Genomic DNA, 18,602 nt, shown 5'->3' on the forward strand with positions numbered 1-18,602 from the left:
TATTTACTCACTAAAGAATGGTTTACCCGCTTTCGTAGGATAAAACATTCATACTTTTAGATTGTTTTCTTATACAAATACTTTGTTTTACAGAACCTGAAAAACCTATACCTGATGTGAGTTATGGTTATGACAGCTTCGGGTTTCAGCAAGACTTTCAAGACACTGCCACTGAACCGTATCCAGATACTAATTATAATAATACGACGTAAGTGCCATTTATTTAGTTTTCCTCTATAACTCAATATTTAAATCCCTACTAACTCAACATATCAGGTAACTTTTATCTAAAGAATAAATATGGTGATTTGTCAAACACATTCTTCAGAAAAAAGTTATCCTTCGATTGAAAAACATAAAAGAATGTAAGATAGGCAAGTTAAATGTTAATAAATGTGAAAAATATAATAAACATGCATATTATTTTAAAACTGACTAACGATATTCTATTCGAAGTCGTGAGAAACTAACTTTCTCACAGTATCAGCGCCCAGAGAAAACTATACTTCACGCATTCATAAAAACGTATGTTTTACTAAACGCTCAATTTTCTTAATTCTGAGAATCCTCCAGCATTATCAGAAACTGTATTGTGCATAACAGCGCATTTGTTATCTATCATATACAAACATTAATCTGAATTATAAGGAGAAATCATGGGCGTATCATATCTGCATAATACGCCTACAAGTTCTTTTAACTAATAAAAACTACAATGAGAATATCAAGCCCTATCTGAATACACGAGAAAAATATGTACATACAGGCATTCCCCGCTATATTGAAGTGATCTGATGAGAATTTCTGCAACAAGTCGATCCACAGTTTTGCGACTAGGATTTAAATTTTGACATTATAGCTTCATATAAATTATGTACTGTGGTAGTCACTAAAATTATATGTAATTCAAGAGTCCGACGCAAAAAGCAATGCTTTTGTTTATGTTGTCTAAATATGATTTATCTGGTGGTCTCATCCCACTTTATCACCACGTAGTTTTAATAAGTAAAAAAAATATGAAGTTTGGTTTTGACTCGCAATATTTTTTCAGTTATGATTCGGATGGGATGCAACCATTCTTTGATGAAACGCCTCACGCTACTCCGCCTGCAGCTGGTAAATATACATACATTTATAATAACGAAAATCAAAATACAGGAAAAAAGTACTCGGAAAATTATTAAAATACTACGGAAAGTTTTTTCCCTAAATTATTGTAAAAAAGCCTATTTATCCTTAAAACGTAATTGAGATCCTATTTATAAACACTGATATCAAAATTATGTCAATGTCACAAACAATGGCAAGATATAATATTCACATTAAAAATGATTCAGTTACATAAAAGATAAGAACTTCCGCAGCACCAACTATAGATTTATTATTGCGATCAGTTCTTTTTTAACCTTAAACATGACGACTCGTATCATTAACTGTTTGTGTGGTGAATTTTCATTCAATATCTATAACGTATTCTTCCAATTTCCAGCTCAAAAAACGCCGTGGACCGAAACAGAGACAATAACGCAGTTCACATACCCTATCACTAGTGAGATTGACTCTTTGTTACCAAAAACAGTGCCATCAACAATTTCATCTTATTTACCACAACCGCCTGTGACTAGCCAACAAGACGTGTATCAAGTGCAAAGTTATCAGGACTTCGATTTGCCGTATGACGAACAACAGTACCGGTACGACCAACAAGACAATCAGTATACGGACCAAAGCCAGTACGAAGATAAACAACAGTACCAACAGCAGGAATACCAGTACGACTCACAGTTTGAGTCGCAGTATCCAGAGGAAGAGAAACAGCCAGTTTCGCATCAGTTGTATACGCAGGAATACGAACATGATCAGCAATATTTGCAAGATCAGCAGTATTTGCAACAAAGTGAACAACAGAAAGTTCACCAGTTGCCGTTCCCACAACAACAGCAATCGCTGCAATATCAACAGCAACAGCAGCAGCAACAACAACATTTGCAACAACACCAGCAACAGCAGCAGCTAAATCTGCAACAGCAACAGCAGCAGCAACATTTGACACAGCAACAGCAACAACAACAACAAGCAAAACAACCTGCACAACAACTGCAAACAACTGTTCTAACCGGTGCTGCAACTCTTGGTTCATTTATGGCAGGCAGTGCGAAGAAATTAGGAAGTTTCTTCGGCGCAGCTGCTGCAGCCGTAACTGCGCCGGCAGTCAGTCAGCCTCCACACACTGTTCCTGCTACAACTGCTCCAACAAGCATCTTCGCTTCGTCCGTAGCTCCAGTCACGCCGTTCACCAGTACCGTGTCAGCGACAACCTCCGTCCCAGAAGTATCGCCGTCAGTGCCAGTGTCTACTGTGACTGTGACCACGTCTGCGCCCGTTACATTACCGCGAACTCCGTCTCTCAGGAGGCAGGAGTCCATACAAAGACCTTCGGTGCGTCGTACTCGGACGTTACCAGACGCACCCGAAGACTTAACCCAGTCGAGTTTCGACGAAAGTGCCTACGAGGACGAGTATCATAAGACTGAATACGATCAATCAATTGACCGCGACAGGACTTCTTTGGACAGGTATCGTGATGACGATTATGCTCATGATACCATCCTTGAAGAGGTCCCTGAGGAAAGGCGTTTGTCGGAGGTTCCTCCAAGCCCCAGCTTGCAGAAGCAGGCGTCTCCGACGAGAACTGTAGCTCAAATAAGGAAGCCGTCGGTAGACAGCTACCACAGTCAAGCGCCGTCGATTGTTGATCGTAGAACCTCGCAAAGTTCTTTTCATCCCGAAGAGAAACTTGCTGTCCCGACTACACAAGAAGGTAAAGTTTTTCATCTTTATTTATTTGAAACAAAATATATTTTCATTCATTTTTAACATGTGATGTACGCTCATAAAATATTTTTACAAGAAAAATAATAATTTATTTATTTATTTATTTAATAGTTCATGTACACAGAATACAGAAAAGAAGAAAGATAGAACACATAGTACATAGGCACAGTACATAATAACTTTGTCTTCTATGTATACTATATTCGAGTACACAATTAACGAATATTTTCACTTCAAAAATTTTTTAGTTGACCATCTTCTTACGACCCTATTAAAACACAAACCCAAAAATCATCTCCTAGGTCTTATATCAAGCTAAGTAACAGAAAATTCAATTCCACAGAATCACTCACGGATAAATCAAAAGTCACGTTCCAAGACGAGCGCACCACATACCACGAGGTACCCGAAGAGACTGACGGCTTCCACGAAGCTGAACACTATGATGACCAGGTCGAAGAGTATAGAGACGACCATGACACATACAATGATCAAGATGATACGTTCAGAGAAGACAGAGAGAAGTTCGATGATCAGGAACCTTTTCAAGAGACGGATGAACCGTATCAGGAGGAAGATAGTGTGTTTCAAGAACCTGATAGGCCTGAGGAAGACAGGTTGGAGTTCCAGCCGGAACAGCCCAAGTTGACGCCGAAGCAGAGATGGCATCGGGCGTACAACAAGATCGTGATGCAGCTGAACGTGAGTACTCTTTTTGAGTTATTACGATGGATGTAGACAAAATACGAACGAAAACTTTTTTTGGGTTTATTTTGAATTTGTTTTGCGTTCTTTTTTGTTTTTTCACATGTTTTTTTTTTTCATTATTATTTTAATTTTGTTTTTTTTTAACGTTTTCATCATTATTTTTTTTTAATAATTGTTTCTTTTTGTTTTACGTTTTTATTTATTTTGTTTTCATCAATATTTATTTCTTACCATTTATAAAATAATAAGAACAGAACAAATACTATAAATAACTTTCTGCATCCATCGTACCAATTTTAATCGTTTCTTATTTCTATATATTTTGTGATTTTTTCTACAAACATGGAGAATAAAACCTAGCTTACAATTGAATGGATCAGGTAAGTGATCGATTTAAGAACAATTGTTTTATAGGTGCGGATAAAACAAGGTTGAATTGATAAACGTACATTGTCCCAATATAATCGTGCATTCAAATACATATTGAAGCAGTTTTAGGCAATAATTTAATTTGTATAGGAAATCAATTAAGGTTTTAGTATTAAACAAGAGGTTTAAGTTATAAAGAGTGACAAAGTTGTTCAAAGTTATAGGTAACTGCTGATAAACGTAAAACGTGAATTGACTTGTTTACGTATTCTTATCAAGAAAATTACGTACACTGTACCAGTTTTGTTATCCAGATAATTTTGTGTCTGCGTTTCACATTTTCTTTAGTATTTTACAACGAATTATCTTTTATTTGTATCTAATATTTTGTGCTATATGAATTCAAAAAGTTTCAGACATACTTTAACCATATAATATTTATATTTAATGGAACTCTGTGAACATACAAGAAAGCCACGTTCTTAACAACATAAAAATATCATTCTTTTATTCATGAATTAACAAAACTATGAAAACAGGACGAGAATTACATATCACAAATACTTTCAAAAGGTCTGCCAAATCTTTGTCTTGTAACAAACCCACAGTTAAGTGGGTAAGGCTCATACTAAGAGCGTCTAGCCCGGTGGGGGTTAACCCCCGTCGTGTTACAGCCCCGCTGACGATTTAATGGCCAAGCTAATTATGTCTTAACACCAATTGAGGTTACCAAAAGAAGCAGGGGAGGGTTGAAGGATGCTGTCGATGATAATGAATATTGTTTATTGATTGGATAGGTAATTTTACGTGAATCTTCAAGGTTCTGAACTTATCTTACAGTTTCTGATAAAAATATCTGGCCACTAATGCATACTTATAAATATTATTAAGTATATTTTGCAAGCACGTTATGGAACGTCTGTATAGGTTTCAATATATTTTGAAACTAAATACATTCATTTAGATACAGAGTAGAAAGTCGCGTTACTACTAAAACAACATAAGTATTGTGTTTATGTTAATGTATCGAGCACGTTGCTCCACTTAATAATGGGTAAAATGTACAGCAATTTAAGATACTCAATAGTGAAGTCAATATAAAGTAGACACTTAAAACGTGTCAACTACTTGCTTTAGAAGTACTTTAGTTTTTATTTTTGGTACAACACTATTATGTTCAATAATTACCATACTAAAAATGCAAAGCAATACTTTTCATAAAAATAAAATAAAACGAAAATAACACAACCATTTAAACAAAACAACATCGAAGGCAATTCCAAATTCAAACTACAATCCCGCTGCACAGAGGAGCAACTGAACTTTAATCCACTGCATTACTCGTTCACGCAAATAGTGCAAAGTCCTGTACTAAACAGTTACAAGACAAACGCATATAGTAACACCGTTGTGCTTTACGCCCTGCTGCGTTGAGCGCGTGGGCACGTAATAAAGATGGCGGGTAAATAAAATGGCGAAATGGCGAAATGTTAGCCTTCTGGGTGACCTTGAACGGTAATGGGAACCCGATATTGGGAATGGAGTGTTAAATATTAGGTTATGTATGTTGAGTAGTTTTGTATCAGGTTTCAGCGTGAGATTTATTGAATTGAACGAAAAGTTCAGCGGGCTTATTAAGAGTTTGGGAAAATCGTCGCCAATTTTTTTATTAGTGATATTAAATTAATAAAATGTAGCCTATTTATTAAAAAAAATGGTGATTAAATGGTTCTGTCTCGCATATGCTGAGCCATTTCGCGTGATTGTGACGCATATTTTCCTCTAACCATATTCTTCTGTTTTTTTAATTTAATTTTATTCCTGATTTTTTTTGTGTTTTTTTTTATGTATATTCGCTTTTGTTTTTTCATCATGAACGCGAATTAACGTGTTGATTTGATTTGATTAAGTACATGTAAGATTAAGTACCTATATTAATTCCAATATCGTGTATTGTATGTAAGTATGTGCCTCTTAAACATAATCTTACGAATACTGCAAGCACGTTTTACAAACGATGCTATTAACACGCAAGCATTAGAAGCAGCAAAACTATGCTCAGCAAAGTTCTCCGGTCAAGTAGTTCCTAACAGTCCGTTGTAATAACGAGTAAGGACTTCTGCATACTAATAGCTATGCTGTAACTAAGCTATAGCTATAATATTACGGAACGGTTGCAGCTACAGGAGTCAACGGCTTAACTTACTCGCTAATCCTCTTAGAGATTAGCCTGGACTCTGGATTAGCTGGGACAATTTGTTCCGTGCAACGACTAAGGAATTGTGAAATTGTCCTTTCTGAGCTAGGCCATGGTGGGGAAGAGTAATTTTAGTATTTTCATACCAAAGAGAAAACTCACTGGGAATGCCAAAAGATAACTCATAACGGTAACGCTTTATGAAACTACATATTCTACATATCTGACGCACATAAGTACCGAGAACTTTTCAAAAAGCTTTAAGTACCTAAAACGCATTTTGATAATCGCTTCGCCTGGTATAGTACAGCGTTATATGTAATGCTGTCCTTATAACTCAAGTTTCAAACAAAGATTATGCTGTGCAAACGTAGCTCGACTCTGGTTGGCTTTAATTGCCCTATTTTCAATAAGCCCGTACTTATAGTAAGAGTGATATTTTACATTAATAACTTCTATGACACTACCGTGATTAGGTATTATTAAAGATATATACTTAATTATTTTTTATCATAAATATTGAAACAAACTTATGAATAACTGAATTAAATTCGTGACGCAAAATCTCTTGTGTCTAATTTTAGACATGCTTAATCTAATTTTCAATTTCTTCAAACAAAACACTAGTAAATTATTATTCTTATTATAATCTCAAGCTTTGTTTCAATCCTCTATCCGATATAAAAAGTAAACGAAAACTCGTTGGAACCGATATTCTTTTGTGATAGAATTATTAACACTTGAATGATCAGACTAGCGGCGAATCGCCATGTTCATATAATATGGCTTTATACACCTGTATCAGCAAAGGAAAAAACATAAATCTGAATCAAACATATTTTTCGAAAAATAAAATCGTAAGCTTTTCGTTACATTTACGACTTTTCGTTACATTACATTTACGTTACATTAAAGAAAATACCTACTATGAGTATTTTCTTTGAAAAGTATATTGTACGTAATATTGACATTGAAATCCCTTAAGTAAATAATGTTGTAACAAATAATAACATGATACTTCTCAGTAAATATTTGACCTGAGAGGGTTCGTTAAATTGAGTTTACGTAATTGTTTGAATAGAATATCATTTTGGTACTTCAATCAGTAGAACAATCAACTGATTACATTGAAACAATTGAAATTATATACTTCTGTTTGATCAATAAAAGCCCTAGTGATACAGCCTCTTCATAATTTAATTAAGTTCCAAAACCTATTAAAAATACAGAGCAGAAAAGATATTTCAGTTTTGTCTAATTTTTGTCCGATTTTTTAAACCAAATAAACATTTTGATAACTTTATTTTTGTCTGTACTAGAAATTATTCCACAACTAACAAAATACCGAATATTAATCAGGGTTTGAGAGATGTATTAAAACTAAATACTGATATCCACAATTCCTTATAAACACAAACCTTTTCTCATACAATTGTATGTATTTCATTTCATTAACATATTCACTACTCAGTGATTTATCTCTCGGAGCTGATCCTGTGGCCTCAGCTTCGGTAATTGATTGAACCCGCCTTAACGAGTGCACCCGTAAAATAACACTTCATTAGCTTTTATATCGACTTAATTAATATTCGCAGAGAGAAGATACTGAGACAATTATGTTTTTGAAAAATGACGCCACTTTTCAGTAAAGATGAAAACTTATTACTCAGTAATTTAATCTCGTTTTAATAGACTCTGATTCTCGTTAAAGTTAAGAATGTATCTATAAAACGTTGTATGTGAAAAGACTTTCTATTTGAAAATAATAATTAACTTATTTAATTTTCGTAGAATTCTTGCTTCACTTTAATGTTTTTGATTAAAACGGTTACTTCGAAAAAGGCCTTGAGTATATACTAAGTTATGTATATATTTAGTCTCCCAATAACAAGAGAGTTCTTAAAAGAATAACAGCGAAAACCTTTGAAAATATATTACCATTTTCCTTTTCCTTTGTTTAATTCCGCCCCCGTAGGGGATCCTAAACGTACTTTAACTTCAGATAAAATTGAATGACTAATTAATAGTTACGTTATACTTTACGGTTTGATCGTCGTGTTCTTTGGCTCGACTATTAGCTCGGCGGTAACCGTCGCCTGCAGAGACCCCTGACGCCTTTGAACTCGATCGCCTCATTAGTCCAGCTCAGTTATTCCATACATACGCACATACGAAACTACGCGTTCCCGCTCAGTCCGTTAACAGACTTTGTTGCGTACGCACCCCTTAATAAAAATCAGAAGAAATTCGAAAGTGTTTATCGGGGTACGAAAACATTGCGCAAGCGATGGCGGCGGAAAGCCACGAGGACGCGATAGCGACATCCTGCGGGCGACCGTGGCCCTATTGATATCGCACCTATCACTCGTTTGTATGCAAATTCTTTGCACAGGTGTTAAACGTTCAGTGTTGTTGGAGACTTTGATGTGTGTGAACACGTTTGTAAAATGTTCCGGAGCAGGAAAGGTCAAGCGATCAGCGAGGCTGATGTCCGGCGGGAACAGGCGCTGGGATATCAGAACCGTTCGAATGTGAGCGGTTCGCGGCTCCGCGTCCGTCGCGGTTCTAGTTTGACGGACTTGGACAAGTTACGTTGTGGCGGTGGTTCGAGCGGTGGCGGGTCCATTGGGGATTTGATGAACATGTTTAGTGGTAGTGTGAATTCTGTTGGGAGTGACACTCTGGTCGCTCGGACTGTGCCTTTGGAGACCGTTAGGAGAAGTGCGCCTCCTGTGTCGACGCCGCCGCCTCGCCCGCCGTCGTCGCCTCTCATCCATGTGTCCAGGCCCGTAGGTCCACTGACGATGGCCCAACGTACTCTCAGATTTAGTAGACTGCTGAAGTACCAGCCATGTTCTGCCGACGTTCTTATTACTTTGGTGAGTGGCCCCACTTACTTGTAAACAGTATTTTAACATTACATGTAATATCCTTCGTTTACATTTAATGATGTTTATCATTAACATTGAAGTTTAAAGCACACTAGCCTTATCAGTCAAGTACATAGTATCGTTCGTGAAAGCTTGTCAAATATCGCTGACGGCCGATAATTGCGTTATTAACTCATTATCAATTGATCACTGCGATATGTGTTGACATTATCTACGCCATTGAGGCTTTTAACACTGATAAGCGGATTTTCATACTTTTTGGTGCTGAAAATATACTTTAGTATACTAAGATTGGTTGGTAGGTGTATGATAAAGTTCAATGGCCTGTCTCAAGATGAGTCATAGTTCGTTTATTGTAAAACGTCAAGTAACCCATATTTAGTAGCTATCAATAATTCATCGGAGTTGTTACAGCATAGAGATAGATATTGGTTGAAAGTTATACTCGCTAACAGTGCTTTATTGAAAAAAGGTGAGCAAACATTGTTGATCGACTAAGCTTTAAATTTTATTATTCGTGTGAATGTTTTGCTACAGAATTTTTTTATAAAATACTCTTGAAAATTGCAAACGGTTGTTATTGGAAAGCCTAATAACGTAACCATACGGCAAAAATAACGTTGGAAATAATCATAATAATTCGATATTCAATTGTCTCAAATCTCAAAAAGGATTTTTCAGCCTTGTAGAATACTTAAATAGGATGAAGTCTCACAAAAGTTGTGTTGTGCATTTATATAAGCTGTATTTTTCCAATCCTAAGTGCTAATGTATCATGACGAAGTAATTTGTTCGCAAGCAATCATATAACTTTATTTAGATGACGTCCGTCCATTTCCAAGAGCGTAAACTCTGTTTGAATGAAGCCTTCAAATTGCATTTAAAAATACTGCACTTAGTTTAAAATATTCAACAGTAGGTATCCAATATTATGTAGGTTTAGAAACGAATTATATATCCATTGTATAATGTGTTTAATTAACTTTGTCAAAGTTACAAGTTACATGCGCTTTGCTTCTAGAGTCAAAATTATACCTATTTACCATCGAATACTTTTCAGAATAACAATATTTTTTGAATAGTACACTCATGTTTTTTTTTATTAAAAAGTAACATATATTTTTTCGTCAACGAAGAGATAAAAAGCTGTTTCAGGTAAAAAGCTTTTTCCTCACCGTAAGAATTAGTCTAAACAATTTTTCTGTGTATCTAGTCACAACAAACTATTAATTACGGCCATTCCCGATATTCTTATATCCCATAACTTACTATAGATATAGATTTTGACATAAGCTCTATATAAGTAATATCAAATTCCTAGTTATATTAAGAAAACCACAGATGGATAGAATAATGAGAACTTTTGCTAGTAATTTTCCAAACCACACATACTCTATACTTTTTTCCGAAGACATCTGTGTATCCAAACAGAATTTCAGCCATTGCTTTTGTATCTTGAATACAAGCTCCAACGCTCGCGACAAGGACAAGAACGATACTTAGTAGTGTTTACAGCGTCCAATAGATGGCGCTGTCGTAGTTTTCTGACTTGAAGCAATAAGTTTCTAGTTTAAGATGGCCCTATAAAGATGGTTTTTATTTCGCGAAGGTTTGTACAAAACTATACAATTTCTAGATAAAGGACACAAGGAATTGTTGAAGTTTGTTTTTGTTCGACGCTGTTCTCAAGAATACGCAGCGTAGGTTCTTTGATATTTTAAGCATTTTTGTTAGTGAATCTCTTTTGTTTCGATTAAATATTATTTATTTGTTAATTCTATTTGAAAAACGAACTATTATGAAATAATCTTTTCATTAAAATTCATGTTTTATGTACGAAAGACCTACAATAATTTTACATAGGTAAAAAATCAATTGCAATAATATATTTACTGCAAAGTGAAGAGCCCGTTTTATTTTCCATCCGCAGTTCTTTGAAGACAATTTTCTAGAATATTTGTGTTGAGATTCAATGATTCGATTCATTGAATAGAAAGCAATGCATAAGGAAGTAGTGACGTCACTCGGTGGCGGAGATTTCATGAATTTTCAACTACCCACATTTTTATTTAAATGGCTCCATTTACTTTCTGGATGACTGCAAACAATATTGAATGCGTTCGGTGGACTTTTGGTAGGAGTGCTTATTTGTTTTAGAAGTTTCCAAAATATTTTCCTTCTGTACAGAGTTGTGAAAATATCCATTATCTTTGTCAGTACATATAACTGCTCGCAGGTTTAGTGGCTTTATTTTTAGTCTATCCAGAAGTTTTTGATTACAATAATAATGAGGCATCTCGTAACGGGAAAAAATAGTAGCTTGGCTCTCTGTTTAGAATATCTATCAATGAATAACAAGCAGTTTTGTTACTAAAATCGTCGGAAGTTCTCCCCAGTAACCAGTAAAATATTGAATAAAACAAAAGGCAATTTAGATTTATTTATTCAAATCGTAAATCTCATCAATATTAGACATAAAAAAATAATTTCACTACAATTTAATAAATTGAATGTTAATAAAACACACGTTATTTACATTTTGATTAACCATACAAATCATGTCAATCATACTTTGGGTTGCCATTTCTCAAGTTGAATTTAATACTCAAATGAAAGATCTTAATAAATGTACGTTTCGATACAAATAAAACCATAAAAATGTTAATAATTTTATAGCAACTAAAACGTTCAATAATATTATCAACTTCACGAAGTATAAAACTCAATAACAGATTTTTTTAATCCCCGACATTGCAACAAAATATAAACCCACCACAGTCAAAAAATTAAATTTTGATTTTAAAAAAGATAAAGAAAATTGACACCATAAGTACTGTCCCGAAAATAAAAATACAGTCTGGCAACCCCAACGAATTCAACCACGCTGTCAATCAAGCATATTTCTTCATGAACTTGAGTAAATATTTGAGTTTCGGCATCTCTATGTTATGGATGCATCTGTTGAAGTCTCCGATGACCTTGACGGAGTGTGTCATCATTCTAGAAATGATGTCCTTGAGGCACACGCTAAGGTCTGACACTTCTTTGAAGCCGTGGATTGCTATTTCGGCCATGACCACTGGGAACGGCGAAGTTTCGTACAGGAACTGAAATTAAAAGAGCAATATAATCAAATGTGCTAAAGCAACATACACCAACATCATAAAGCTTAAGCGTTTGCTTAATCTTCTGATCACTGTCTTGCCAGTTCGAAAAAAAACCCTTGGAGCGCAAGTGCAGGTGCTACCAAAATATAAATGATTGGCTCTCTCAAAAAACAATATTAGTTCTTTGGCACCGAAATTTAAAAGTACCATAGTAGGGAAACATGGTCACTGATTGTGCACCGTTACATCTAAAACTTTAATCCCAAGAGAGAAGTTGCGTTATCGGACACCTCATTTAGGAAATTGAGTTTTAAATATATATTTTTACTAAAAACTTCACTAGACCAGGAGTGTTCAGAGCTAAAATATCAGTAGTCACAGATTTTGTATTCATATTTACAAAATACAAAAAAAATAACTACTAATAAAATAATAAAAAATGTTATCCACTCAAATAATGATTCTAAAAAAATGTAGAACATATTAATATGGCAAAGTCATATAGTGATGAAGTTATGTTTTGTATGATATAGTCACCCAATACGAAAGTAAATTGGTGTTGAAAGTTTGCAATACTTACAACAGTCCTCTCAAGATCCTGACTCTCGTGGGAGCAGTTCCCACCAACTTGCTGCTGCTTCTGACATTCGAACAGCTTTGAGGCTGAGTACTTCTTCAAGTTTTCCAACGTTTCGAAGTGGACTTGTAGTTTTTCTGAAAAGAAGACAAATCTGTGATACTAGGCTTTATATCTTAGCTTGGTTAGGTGGATGTGACCTTAACCTTTGACCTTTTGACCCATGAAAGATATTAATCGATAGAAATGTTAACGCTTTCTCTAATTCATTCGTCAGTCAAACGCATCGTACCAAAATGTATATCTATATGTATGCATGCATGATTGGTGTTGGTTTAGTTCCCGGATTTTACTTTGACACACATTGCCTTTGTTATTATTACTCAGTACAGTTTGTTTTGGCCACTACCGCTACTGTCACTAACGGATATGTTGACATTCATAAACAAGGAACGTTGTCCCAAAATAATACGGACGTATGTGGGTTAACAAAGCCGTCGGCCAAATCGTAAACAATTGGGATTTAAAGTAAACATTGGATTAGCGAAGCCCTATTTGTCTGTGTAACTTTCCAATTTCCCTTCTGTTAGTGCAAATATTTACATGACATCAGTTCTACAAATTAGTCAATAAATTCGAGAAATGTGTTGTTGCTTTTCTATATTAATTTTGCTGTAGATGTTGGTTTAAAATACACTATACACAATTAAATGTCCATCGTCAAATCGCCCTTCAATAAACGTCACTCTAAGCTAAACCAAGAAACTCAATTCCCTGACTGATCAAAGAGAAAGGATATTGACCGTCTTCAGAATAATCGATTCTACGACAAACAGGAAGCCTGATTTAACTGAGCTCGACCGCACATTCATTAAGCCCAAACTACAACACGAACTGTACACAATAACATTGGACCGAACGGAAGGCAGTGAACGAGGTAATCACATATAATATGGTGGAAATAGCAATATTCTTTAACCTCTATAACTTCTTGTTCCTTCCTGGTAGTAACAAATTTAATATCTGGATGTAGATGTTATTAGAATAATAATAAGATTGTTCAAAAACAAGACCATTGAACTTATATTCAAATTAACCCCTGGGGTCCCACAAGGAGTTATGTTAGGACGTACACTTTTTTCAGATAATAAGACACATTTCATCATACTTGTTTATGTGTTACTCGTACTAAAAATGAAAGGTAAACATACCTGGTAATCTCTGTACTCTCTGATAGCCAAGGGCGAGGCACAATGTGACATTTTCGTCGGCCAACTGCAGATTTTCACCGAGCAGCTTAACTATGCTCTCTTTGCAATATGTCCCGTTCCGAGGCTTACGGTCGTGTATTATCACCTAGGGAAGCGTAAAATGGTCAGCTGTAATCGGATGAATGCTTGCAGAAATTTATTGGATGTCGTTAGGATGTAAGCTTGGATTTTATTGTTTTAATTTTGAATGTAGGATTGCAATTGAAGTTTATTTTACTGAAAAATGATGTGATATTATCCCAAAATACTTATTAGTATTACTATAACCAAGCTTATTCATCCGAAAATTACCCAATAAACTTTTGAACAAAACCTAATTTTAAAACACACCTGGAAATACAAAGATATTTGTTCAAGGTACACAGTCATGTAGTTAATGGCTTTGTCTGCCTCGTTCTTCATGAGCAGTTTTATTTGGGACACTAGTGTGTCCATGTCCTCCCGGGACTTTTGTGTTCGGACCTGAATGTCCGCAATCAGCGCCCGGTACCCATTTATTAGGTTATCTTGGAAATCTGTCGTCTGAAAATAAAGAGGGTGTTAGTTTTGCTGTTGAGACATTCTTTTTAAGGGAACGCTGATGTATGTAAATATATTTTTGGAGATCTATGAGCGTTAGATGGCAACATTTTTTTTTATTGTTTATCGAGTCAATGTTATTTAAAAAACTGATAAACATTGCCTGTTGTTTCAATTTATTCAATTCATTTTTTTTTATGTGAATTAAAGATTCAGAAGGATGTTCGAAAAACGGCTTGCTTAAAATTCTCATTAAGTATCTTTAAAAGCATATGTATGCTGATGACATGTCAAAAGTGTACATTAAAACTGTTAATAATTCCCATAATAATTTCTAAACTATAAATCACAACTAAAATTAATCATAGCATAAAGATGTAGAGATCGGAACAATCGCTTTATTATCAAACAAATGTACTGTATACTAAAACATCTAATGACAGCTGCAACTGATTTGATATTGTTGTTTAAATAGAATAGTTTAATAAACATTGTTGCTATTGATAGTTAGAAGCTCAGTAAATAATAGTTAAACGTGACCAATGGTTTAGTGGTCGCAAGTGCCACTGCTATGTATGAGGTCATGGGTTCAGTTCCCAGGTCAGGCCGAAATCGCTTTGTGGGTTTTAGAATCTTTCACAAAGGACCCGTAGGCTAGAAGTTGGTGATTGATAGCCGCGTGTAGCGGAGAGCAGTAATGTCGGTCCTGCGTTTGATCTCTCTCCGGTCGTATCGGATTGCCGACCCATCGAGCTATAAGAATAAAGGAATAGGGAGTGCACCTGTGTCTGCGCAGCTGGCTGGTATCCTTACATGAGAAAAGCCGCTGTGGCCGACAATTGGCTATGACATGATTATTTTTAAACAGTAGTTACGCATCTAATGTAAATAATTTTCTAGCATTTCAGTTTTATATTCTGCTAAGTTTTGTCTTATAAAAATCGCCTAGGAGAGACTTTGCAATTCTGAAGTTAGCCATATTTGGCTTCTTGTGCATTGGTTCGCAAAGATGTCGAAGATGGCTAAAATTACATCACGATGGGAAAACAAATTTTAATGGCAAAAAGAAGAATAACAAAATAATAAGAATATAATTACAAAATTAAAAGAAATCAGAAGTCATCACCGATTTGGTGTTACTTCATTAAATCAGAGTTAGAGAAAATTATACTGTTGGCTTACGAATTAAGTCAATCCGTATTAGACATAAATCTCTTATCAGGTAAAGATTTTATGACCAAAATCGTTTAACGTTTGTCTTCTATTTTCAAGACTGTAATGATAACATTGATTAAGGATTGTTCTCACTTAATTTTATGTATTTTCTCATTATCGCGACAGTTTTACGGGAAGTGCAATAAAATGGTACGTAAGTAGTACTGGCACGAGCAAATGATTCCGAAATGTTTTCTGTTTTATATGACACATGTGCAATAGAAAGTAATGAAGAAAGATATGTTTTTAAAGATTCAATTGCATTTTTTTCAATTTAATAGGGAAACAATAAATTTCATGGTTGTCTCGAAGCAAAGGACCAACCTCCCAAGTATGAGCTGGTGGGTACTAGTGCAACTTTTCTAATTATGAATTATCTAAGTATCTTGGACACAAATGGTTTATTAAAGGTGGCGGAAAACATTCACCAACCCGCCTTGAGCAAGTGTGGTGATTAACGCTCAATCCTTCTCTGTGTTAGAGAAGGCTTGTGTCTATGACGATGAAAAGGCTGATGATGATGATGATAAATAGGGAAATCCCATTTTCAACCCACTTTACAAAAACAAGGAAGTTCTCTCTCCTTCTTTTTTGTTCGCTTTTTTATTATATATTTTTTCAGTTTTTATAGAAACAAACATTAAGCTAATGATGCAGAAGTTACTACAAACACCGAGCTCAAAGGTTGCGCTGAATTTTATTTACATTTTCTTGCTTATAAAACTTTTAGCGAAGAAAAGCTGTGACATTTAGGTCAGCTGGGTCATAAAATATACAGTCTCAGTATTTATGGTTATTTTTATAATATATTACGAATATTCTGAATGCGTTGGTTCTTGAAAATGTATTTTTAACAAAAATATATGACGTTGCGAGTAGCTACAGCTACAGACAATAGAAAAGTTATAATGACTACGCCAATTTTAGCATGCTAATATACACGGATAAAAACAACCATAGAAAATACAAGCACAAAAATTGAGAACATCCTTTTTTTGGGTAGTCGGTAAAAAAACAATTTAACCGTATTTAGGCATGGTTGGTATGTAAAAAAAATCGGCAATTTTTTTTATGAACCAAAAATGTATTCCTTATCTATCTAAGAACAATATCTTTGAAACAAAAATATTGACAATAGTTCCTGCTAACAACAAACATTTCTTAATCTAATGTTTGTCTCAAAAAATGGCAACATGGTGAATTGTTTCTTACTCAAAAATAAACGAGAAAAAAAACGGGTTAACAAGCAATTCCAACTTTGTTTACCTTTTCAAATGGAAGTTCAATCGCTTGGTATGAAAAGTAAAAAATAACTTCGTGTTTGCAGCGATCGCTCCAATTTTTAATTAATCAGCCAATATTTTTAATTTCGCCGTTGTATAGGTATATTGCGATAGCAAAACAGTCATGTTGTTCTCGAACGTAGGTTTCATTGCATTTATATGATATTTGCGTTCAAAAAATGTGTTATTTAAATCATGAAGAATTAAGTTACGATGCTAAGTGCTGTTTTAAATATACATAATACTAATACATTTCTATTTTTTTAATGTATATTATACTAGAATATGTATGAATATAGAAATGTGTGAAAAAGAATAAGCTCTCAATTTTTTTAAAGTAAGCAATCTATTCTAAATTAAATTACAAACAAAAAACTCACCTGCAAAGTAATGACGATTGAAATCGCGAATACGAAAATTATTCTGCGATACATTTCCTTTCTTATATTTCACATCCCGTAATCAACTTTTTTCGCACACCATTTTTATATTTCTAATATAAAAATTCAAATTGTATTTTTTGTTGGTAAGACGAGAGGGGCCTTTTTGAAATTAATTATTTGTTATTTGAAGCGTGGCACAATGTTGAGTGAATGGTAATCTTCGACCAACTGGTTGTTTGGCACGTAGCTTTGTTTTGCTTAAACAGGACCGATTGCCTCGGCTCTTGTTATGATTTTGCTCAAAACGGTATCGCGCCGATGACTCGAACGCATACGACTGCCATAGTTTATGATACAAGCTAAATTGTTTTATTGTTAGCTCGCCGGTTGGGGTACCGTATTATTGTTACACTAAATTCCTAACCTAACTAAATATAGTTTAGAATTATTAATTATGTACTGTTTATTAAATTGTACATTTAATTTATATAGTTCCCACCGAAAATCTATTTATAAAAACACTTTCATGTAAATCATTGTATTAATTGTACGTATTTTTTTTTGTACAAGTTAAATCAAGCAGAAGTGGTCTATATTTTCGTTGCGTATTCTTGTAAATGATATTTTACCGATACGTTTAAAGCGAGGTAAGTTTTAGGTGTTTAATTCAAGTGGTTTCAAAACATTTACATAGAAATGTCAGTTTTTGAACGGCCGTCTAGGTTTTCCGTATTTTATAAATTCTGTTGTTTGTAGCAACAAATGATCGTAGTAGGTTTTATTAATCTTTTTTTGTATCCTACTTAAGTGACACGAGCTGGCATAACCATTTTCCGACGCCTTATAAACATGTAGACTCTAATAGTACCCGGAGACAGCTTTTAGATTTTATCTGCTTAAGAACAAACAATAAACATATATCAGGTTTTCTATTTAGAAGCACTTTAAATAAATTTGTACGGAACGACCTATGAATAACCTGGTCTAGTCGCACTCTATGCCTCGGTACACAAAGAAGAAAAACATAAATGTTGTTGTACCTACATTCTTCGTCTCGCGTGAGAAACTTTGTGTACCTAGATAAATATTATAGTTCATTCATTAGAAATTTATACATCAATAATAAACTACACACTACTCATGTCGGAGACATATGATCTATGTGCAATAGTTTCTAGTTTTCAGTGCACATAAGATAAAACCGTTTAGCTTAAAAGGTTTTTTGCCAATTTTTTTTTATACCAAAA

General features: G+C 34.5%; 3 protein-coding genes across 5 annotated transcripts in view; 2 read left to right on the plus strand and 1 right to left on the minus strand.

The window, feature by feature from the left end:
• The window catches only part of LOC110384308 (phorbol ester/diacylglycerol-binding protein unc-13), a 120,970-nt gene extending 120,758 nt beyond the window's left edge, over positions 1-212 (plus strand). Inside the window, exon 14 of the mRNA XM_049846342.2 lies at positions 94-212. Coding sequence (XP_049702299.1) covers positions 94-212 — 119 coding nt within the window. The remainder of the gene's footprint in view (positions 1-93) is intronic.
• LOC110384263 (protein unc-13 homolog B) overlaps positions 1-18,602 on the plus strand; it is a 220,433-nt gene that overhangs the window by 1,032 nt on the left and 200,799 nt on the right. The window contains exons 2-5 of one of the 3 annotated variants that reach the window (XM_049846689.2): positions 94-208; positions 1,052-1,116; positions 1,490-2,821; positions 3,179-3,537. In XM_049846689.2, the coding sequence (XP_049702646.2) occupies positions 1,068-1,116; positions 1,490-2,821; positions 3,179-3,537 (1,740 nt within the window). In that variant the 5' untranslated portion in view covers positions 94-208; positions 1,052-1,067. Of the gene's footprint in view, positions 1-93; positions 209-1,051; positions 1,117-1,369; positions 2,822-3,178; positions 3,538-18,602 lie in introns of those variants that run through there. The other 2 variants (XM_049846687.2, XM_049846688.2) reach the window with 2 other exon arrangements.
• Positions 11,435-17,715, minus strand: LOC110384265 (uncharacterized). The gene is made up of 5 exons (XM_021345473.3): positions 17,353-17,715; positions 14,286-14,477; positions 13,896-14,040; positions 12,688-12,821; positions 11,435-12,107 (listed from the first exon to the last, which is right to left on the minus strand). Exons 1-5 carry the CDS (start codon positions 17,404-17,406, stop codon positions 11,892-11,894), a joined length of 741 nt encoding a protein of 246 aa, XP_021201148.1. The 5' UTR covers positions 17,407-17,715; the 3' UTR covers positions 11,435-11,891.

Source organism: Helicoverpa armigera, chromosome 17 (genome assembly GCF_030705265.1).
Source record: "Helicoverpa armigera isolate CAAS_96S chromosome 17, ASM3070526v1, whole genome shotgun sequence".
NCBI lineage: Eukaryota > Metazoa > Arthropoda > Insecta > Lepidoptera > Noctuidae > Helicoverpa > Helicoverpa armigera.